The sequence below is a fragment of the Ahaetulla prasina genome, chromosome 2 (genome assembly GCF_028640845.1).
Source record: "Ahaetulla prasina isolate Xishuangbanna chromosome 2, ASM2864084v1, whole genome shotgun sequence".
Classification (NCBI taxonomy): Eukaryota; Metazoa; Chordata; class Lepidosauria; order Squamata; family Colubridae; genus Ahaetulla; species Ahaetulla prasina.
In genome coordinates this window covers 228,138,422-228,146,782 of record NC_080540.1, presented here as the reverse complement: position 1 = coordinate 228,146,782, position 8,361 = coordinate 228,138,422, and the positions used below count along the sequence as shown (strand labels likewise).

The 8,361-nt window shown below is 38.9% G+C and overlaps 1 protein-coding gene across 1 annotated transcript in view; it reads right to left on the bottom strand.

The window, feature by feature from the left end:
- Positions 1-3,776: 3,776 nt before the first annotated feature.
- PUM3 (pumilio RNA binding family member 3) overlaps positions 3,777-8,361 on the bottom strand; it is a 34,822-nt gene continuing 30,237 nt past the window's right edge. The window contains exon 19 of the mRNA XM_058168057.1: positions 3,777-4,182. Within this exon, the coding sequence (XP_058024040.1) occupies positions 4,050-4,182 (133 nt within the window). The 3' untranslated portion in view covers positions 3,777-4,049. The remainder of the gene's footprint in view (positions 4,183-8,361) is intronic.

Here is an 8,361-nt window from a genome sequence, read left to right as displayed (position 1 = left end):
ACTGGTGTGTATTCTCTCTCTCTCCCTCCCTCCCTCCCTCCCTCCCTCCCCCTCTCTCTGTGTCTCTCTCTTCAACATGGATCTTTCTACCCAATTTAGGATGGCAATTTATACATTATTTTAAAAGGGGAAGATGAAATTTTATTTATTTATTTATTTATTTATTTATTTATTTATTTATTTATTTATTTATTTATTTATTTATTTATTTATTTATTTATTAGATTTTTATACCGCCCTTCTCCCGAAGGACTCAGGGCGGTGTACAGCCAATTATAAAAACAATAACAATATACAATTAAAACAAAGAATTAAAAAACATATTCTATAGTCGGCCGAAATTTAAAATAATTAAATTTAAAAACCCTTAAAATTCATAAAAATTACAACCCCAGTTAAAAGTAATATTTAAAAATTTAAGCCAGTCCCGCTTGAATAAATAAATGCGTTTTCAGCTCGCGGCGGAAGGTCCAAAGGTCAGGCAGTTGACGCAAGCCAGGGGAGAGTTCGTTCCAAAGGGTAGGAGCCCCCACAGAGAAGGATCTTCCCCTGAGGGCCGCCAGCCGACATTGCTTGGTGGACGGCACCCTGAGAAGTCCCTCTCTGTGCGAGCGTACGGGTCGGTGGGAGGCATGAGGTAACAGCAGGCGGACCAAAATTCATTTGCTGCTGTTCTGCTTACCATGACTGTGTCAGGAACAGACAATCTTTTTAGACAGGGGAGGGGCTGAAAGTATCAGGTGAGCTTCCTCCTAAAATGGTTGCCAAGAGATGGTTGCCAGGTCCCAAAATGGTTGTCATAGCATGCATGGCAAGTCCTAAAATCCCAATTCAGCAGAGAATTGCACTGCTTGGAGATCCAAAAGCATTCCTAGAAATTAATATATGAGAAAGTCAGGTTTTGCTTTGTCATATTTTATTCTTGAGATTGCCATTAGTTACTCCACTGGACTATTTAAAAAATGAAAATAGTTTTCCACTTAGCTAACAAAATGGAACTTGTATGGGAACAGCATATAAATGTAATCGTATAAAAGATCTTCTATTATACAGAATAGGTTTTCTTGAGATAGCCAAGACGGTTGTGCCCTCAATCAGTTAATTCGTAGAACAAGATTTAAACAGGGCTCTAACAGATCTCAGCCTCTGCTAATTAAGGAGCAATTAATTAAGATGTAATTAAATCCTAACCAGCAAAAGCTGAGGAAGCTCGTATTGGGTGCAGAGTTGTGCTCTCAAGCCTGTGGGAATTTTGGCAAAGATCTGGCAATCCTGAAGCTTGTCTAAAGTCAGCAATGAAAATGGGATTTTCAAGGAGTACCAGCACATGAAAATGCGTTGCATTAATTCAATTACAACAACATAAATTAGGTTATTTTCACAAAAAAATAGCATCTCAAGTTATCATACTGGTTTGGAGGACTCCTTCGCTGAGCGCGATCTTATTCCATCAGAAAACAGCAATTCCAGTAAAACCAGTGACTGTGGTAGGAGGAACTACCTATTTCTGTTATCCCACTAGACCTCTGCCAAGGACCTTCTGTGAAACAAGGCCATCTAGCGGTCACCTAAGAGATATGCTGCCTCTGATGTGGGGCCTGCCCTTTGAAACTCTTCTTCTCAGTCTTCTGGGGCACCTGGGCTCTGATGTTAGTGGAGTCCCTTGTGTGTTTGTCGTGTGCTATGAGATGGTTGATGAAGATGTGTGTTAATTTTTAATTATGTGTTGCTTTGTGGCTTTTACATTATTTTATGTACTGGCTTTGTTGGCTGCCTGGAGATATTTGATAAAAATGGGTAACCATATACAACCGATCAACTTAAAACCACAATTGAGGCCAAAATTTATGTGGCTAAGTGAGAAATCGGTTAAGTGAGTTTTATGACTTTTCTCGCCACATTTGTTAAGTGAATCACCGCAGTTCTTAAATTCGTAACACAGAGGTTAAGTGAATCTGGTTTCCCCACTGATTTTGCTTGTCAGAAGGTTGCAAAAGGTAATCACATGACTCCCTGGGGCACTACAACCATCATAAAATGTGAGTCAGTTGTAAAGTTTCCAAATGCAAAACGCCTGACCATGGAGATGCTGAAACAATCATAAGTGTGAAAAATGTTCAAAAGTCACTTTTTTCAGTGCCATTGTAACTTTGAATGGTTACTAAATGAATTGTATGTCTAGGACTACCCGTAATTTTTTTAAATAATTAAAATAGGCGCATAGGTAATAGGTAACTTCAACAAATTGGATTTATTGAAAAACTTTGTCCATCAGGCTTTATACAATTGGAATCTGAAATATAGAACACAGTCTAGGTAATATTGATTCTCTTTACAAGGGTGCTTGTCGGAGCCTGCAGCTGCTCTCAATGCTTTTTAAAAAAAGAGTAGTGGCAAACCACAACTTTTGTCAGGCTAGGCCTGGAGCACAGTGCAGAACAGAGGGTGATCAATTGCAAACCCTATGCCAAGGAGCTCTCCTTAAACCAATGCAGTGTTTCATTTCTGCTATTGTGCATGATTATTTTCAGGTTGGCTGGACCAGCGCCACTGATAGCGCTGACTGATGGCAGCCTAATGTACTTGCTGCTGGTGTTTACTTTGTGAGTTACACCATTGTGTCTTTAACTTTGAAAAATGGGTGTACGTGTTGTGTTCCTTGGTATTGCCTAGTTTTTTCCTCCCACTGCAGAAGCTGAGCTACATCTTTTCAAAACGGAAGAAGTAAAAGAGCTACTTTTTTTCTCTGCTTGTCTTTTTTCCACTTTTACTACTAAGATACACAGCTCGTTAAATGAAGGCAAAAAAGCAAATCATCCATGGCATCAGAGATCAAAGGAGACAGGAACAAGAATCATCTAGATCAGGGGTCCCCAAGCCCCAAGCCCCAGTCCACGGATCAGCACTGGTCCGTGGCATGCCAGAAACCGGGCCAAACAAGCGGTCCCACCCACGGGATGCAGGAATTACATGAAACCACACCCACTCCGGTTTGTGGAAAAACCTCTGTCCAGGGAACCAGTCCCTGGTGCTCAAAAGACTGGGAGCCGCTGATCTAGATTGTATATGTAGCTATTCATCTATTAAGATTAATCTGGCTTGGGGCCCCAATGGGGGAACAGCACAGTGGAAGTGGCTGAGTAACAACAGATCCCACCTCCCCTCCCCTCCCATGTAATTAGTTCTAGAAGATTTTTATGATTGGTATTATGGTATTTATTTATGCTTTAATGTACATAGATAGGTTTTTATGACTGTAAGCCACCCAGTTACCCTGTGGTGAGATAAGCAGCCAATAAAATGCATAAATATAAATATCTGTATTTATTTCCCCCCCCCCCATTAATTTTTTTATCAGTATCTCAAGGTGGTGAACATATCTAATACTCCTCCCTCTCCCTATTTTCCCCACAACAACCCTGAGGTGGGTTGGGCTTCATTCAGCTGGCTTTCAGGCCTAAGGTGGGACTAGAATTCATGGTCTCCTGGTGTCTAGCCTGGCGCCTTATCCATTAGACCAATACTCCCTTTTGTACATGTTGTTCCACCCACCCTGACCAATAACCCCAGTGAAATAGGTTCGGCTGAGAGAGGATGCCTGGTTCCAAATCACCCAGGAAACCTGCAGGACTGAGAGAGGCCTACCCATAGTTCTTGGTCTCCCTTTTCCTCACTTAATACCTTAGCCATGATACTACACTGACTCCAAATAAACAGTGGGAAGTTAGAAACAGAAAGCTAATTTGAATAGCAAAATTCAAGAGGCAAACATTGGAAAAGGTATAAGAATTTATTGACAAATTAAATTGTGTAATTTTTAAAAACTTAACCCAACACTTTCCAAAACCATTTTCATTTCCATTTCTTTTAAAAAGGTGTCTGGTTGTCATAGAGCAGGGCTGTCAAACTTGCGGCCCGAAGGCCAGATGCACAATACACTGGCCACGCCCACACCTGGTTTAGTGAAGGGGAAAAAAGTCCCGATACGTCATGTGATGCCGCCGTGACATGAGTTTGTCATGTTATAAAGGAACCGAATAATTATTAAATTAGGATAATAATTTCTCCAGCAATGCCTTTGCTGCTGCTGTACAGTCTTTAGTCCTTTTTAGTTTTGGAATAACGCTCTTTAGTCCATCTTTGACTTGTGTTGCAACTTCTTGATCAGTGCTCTGAAGAAGGCTGCAAGAGAAAGAAAGAGAATACTTAAGATATGTTTTAAACAATATCCTTTTAAAAACAACAATTTTTACAAACTGAATTAATACATGACAGACAGATCAACATATGACTGAATAGTTCTATTTGTTGAGGAAAAATTGGGGACACCACCTTATTTAATTTAATTCACTTTAAATGTTCAAATTGTCAGAACATAATAGAATCTTTGTGTATTTGAATGTATTTTCAATTAAGTTAAATTTCTTAAATGGGACTGTATTTACTCTGGGATTTTATTCATTAGGAATATTTTCATACAGCTTCAACCATTTTGTCTATCTGGAGTAAGCAATCTCAAAGAACACCAGTTGTCAGGTCAATTCTTAAAAATGATCACCTGCATCTTGAATTACACCCAGAGACAAAGCAACAACTAATACAGTTCGTGCAACACTGATATCACATGACAACATCAGTTTGTTCCAGTTAGCATGCAGGCCACAGTTGCTGTTTCTGGATGTTCTTCAAGGGTAACCCCACGGGTAATCCACCCGTGATGTGACAAGCACACCTTCTAACTCTAGGATTTTGCGCACCAGTTGAAACTGAGCTAAAGGCCCTCCTAGCCACATCTTCCAACTGCTGTTTGAATAGGAGTATCCCAAATAGCATGGTAACACAAAACATCTAGAACTAAGATTGATACTATCAATTCAGCTCCTGAACCCACAGCAAATCAGCCTTGCTAGTATTGAATCTCAGCCTACTTCTCCCAATTTAGACTGTCCTTCCTGGCAGGGATATATAACTGGCACAATCATTGATATTTATGTGACTTAATAAGGCAGACGAAATAAATATGAAACAGGATTTGGGAAAGGGATCAACTGAAGCATTCCATACCAGAGTGTCTAAGGGCTCAGCCTCTCCTTCCTTATATATTCTGACTTGAGCTGCTTACTCAAGGAATTGAACTATCACAAAATGGTTTCCCCAAGTGTCAATTATTGCCAATAATCCAAAAAGATACCATAGTTAGAGATATCAAAGGTCATTGAAAGATTATCAGAATTATGTGCTACCCACATCTAAGCATTATCATAGGTCAACAATGTGAGTAACCAATGCTACTTCCATCTCATGTTCAGATGTGAACATTGATTCTAATTTTTGCTTTTTAAAAAAAAACACATTTGAAAAAAGATAACGGGGAATTGGATTTGGGTTGTATGTGTGCAAATTCACAAGGGCATCATGATTAATAATGGGATGCAAAATGGAAAAGAAACTTTCATTACTTTTCCAGGGAAACTAAGTAGCTTTGTCAGGTTTTTTTCAGTATTAAGGTATCAATGGTAGCCTGCCAAAATCTGCAATTTTTATCATAACATTCCATTTAAATTATTACATCCAACCTTGCATTTTTTTAAAAAAACAAAAAAGTATGATTCTGCCAAACAAACAGAAGGAAAGAATTAAAGTAGCTTGGATTGGAAAAAAAATCTGTTTTTCAGTATGATCCAAAATAGTTCTGTCTTATCTAAGAGCAAGCAGAGATTACGTAAATTACATAATATGCATACAGATGATTGTAACGAGCCTTCTAGGATGTTTTTCTTTATAGGCTTGTTACTATTTTAGGGAAGGACAAGCATCGGTGTAAGCAGTCACCAAGATTATCAAAACATTGGAGCAGAAATTTAAGCTGATTATAAACATTCCCTTCTCAAATTCTCATACAACGCTAGAGCAAGATATGAATACTCTGCATCTGCTTCTGAATCCACATTAGATATCGGATGAATTGTTGCATCAAATATAGAGATCTGCAGTGGTGAAGCAGACCAAGGCTAAAGATTCAGTAGGACATCTCCCAAAGGAGTCACTTCTTTTCTGGCAGTCACACAATTGCTCATGAAAATTCAGGAAGTTGGATATGACTCCTTTAGGGAGAGAATGGTGCTCAAGTTTGATCTGAAGCATCTTTGACTGAATTCTGGACCCATCTAATTAAATGCATGGCCAGTTGTGTTAACTGGCCGTTGCAGTTTTAACTCTCTCTAGCTCATCCATGAATTCGGATTAGTTTTCCAACGAGATGTCAAAAATACCATTACTTCAGATATGGTAGCAGAAGATCAACTGAGTTCTATTAAAATAATGGAAGAAAACTAAAACTCAGTACTAGCAGTATCAACCATCTAAATTAATAGTTGTAAAACTACCCTTGAGAGATAAAACTTCTTTTAAAAAGCAACAATTTCCCATTTCTAGAATTCAAGCAGAAACAATCAAGGTCTCTCTGTTAAACCAGATCCCTAAACATCTTTTGCACCTCAAATAGAAACTTTGCCACATGTGAAGCAATTCCCCACAAATCTTTATTTAGCAGCTGTGTGTGAGGTCACAATTTTTTTACAAGGAATTAAGCATTCTTGTCAAATGTGTGGGTTCTATTCTAAGGTACAATTAAAAATCCCCACAGATCTATTTCACAAAAGCAGTCAAATGGAAGTTTGATTTTAGTCAGGTTTTTGCACTGATCCATATAAATAGCAACTTTTTTCTGATCTGTATCAAAAACACTAGTATTTTTTTAAAAAAAGAATGGGATAATGAAGAAGGAAACCAAATATTTTTAACAAATGTGTGCTGATCCAGCTTGGTTAGGAGAAGCAATATATTTTGGGGGGACAGCAGTACCATCAGACTGACAGGCACTTTGGGTAAGCCTGTAATCTCCTCAGGTAGGGATACCAGCTAGAACTTCATGCATTCAGAACTCTGTTCCCCCCACCCTCTCAAATTCAGATTAGTGAAACAATATAAATTATTTCTTGCTTTTTGGTGATCTTGATTGACATTTCTGTTACCAGAAGCAAGGAAACAAGTACCCTTTCATTAGGGATTACTGCAGTGGTGAAATCCAATTTTTTTTGCTACCGGTTCTGTGGGTGTGGCTTGGTAGGCATGGCAGGGGAAGGATACTGCAAACTCTCCATTCCCTCCCCATTCCTGGGGGAAAGATATTGCAAAATCTCCATTCCCATCCTACTCTGGGGCCAGCCAGAAGTGGTATTTGCCAGTTCTCCGAACTACTCAAAATTTCCGCTAGCGGTTCTCTGAACTGCTCAAAATTTCTGCTACCAGTTCTCCAGAACCTGTCAGAACCTGCTGGATTTCACCCCTGGATTACTGGTGTGGGGACTGCAAAGACAAAGCAATCTTGATTATCTTCTTAAATTCAGAATATTTCAGAAATGGTCTTAACCGTGCTGGAAAGGCCAACCTTGAACTAAAGATTTGCACACCATTACATTTCTCCTGAAATGTGTTTGGACAAGGCATCTCTTGGGAACTCAAGGACACGACAGAAGAAAAGTCCATAGGAAGTGGGGGGAGTGGGGGGAGGAGATACTTCGGTAACACACTGAAGAAACTCCTGATCACCAGGAATTAAGCTTGAGGGTATCTTTACCTTGATTTTCCTTTCATACAGATCATTATTTCAGTAGGCTTCATTAGAATCCTGGAACATAATTATAGCCTTTCTCATTTTCTCTCCTGCAGTGACCTTGATCAGGTCGGCTGGAGAGGGAAGATTAGCACCTCCTCAGCAAACCAATAAACAGAACTCTTATGTTTAGGCCTTGAGGTTCAGCTATCCTGCAACCTATCATTTTCTGTTTCCAGTTCGCTTTCATTGACTGCACTTGCCCAAAGGGGCATTTATTCTTTGTCAAAAGGCATCAGGAAAATAGTAACAAACCTAATTTGATATCAGGAGATATTCTAGGTACAATTTGGTTGGTTCAATTGATCTATTTCTAGATTGTTTAAATAGATCCATCAGTTTTCATTTAGTGGAGCGTGATCTCATCATTACCAATTCCTGAGAAAACTTACAAGACAGAAGTTAAACCTTAACTTGGGAATATTGTCAGTTGATTCAAATAAAGAAGATTAGTTAATCTACAAAAGCAGGGAGATACGATGAGTAAATACAAGTTAAAAGATATTTTAGTTTCACACCCTATCAATACATTTTAAATAATTCTCTAAATGAAGATGCTGCAAATAATTTGTTTAATATTATATTGATTTATTCTAAAACAGAGCTGTTGTGTTCCCTGTTTGCTTGAGGTTATGTCAATAATTGCAGCAAAACTGCTTGGCATAAGAGCACAAACTTCAAGCTCA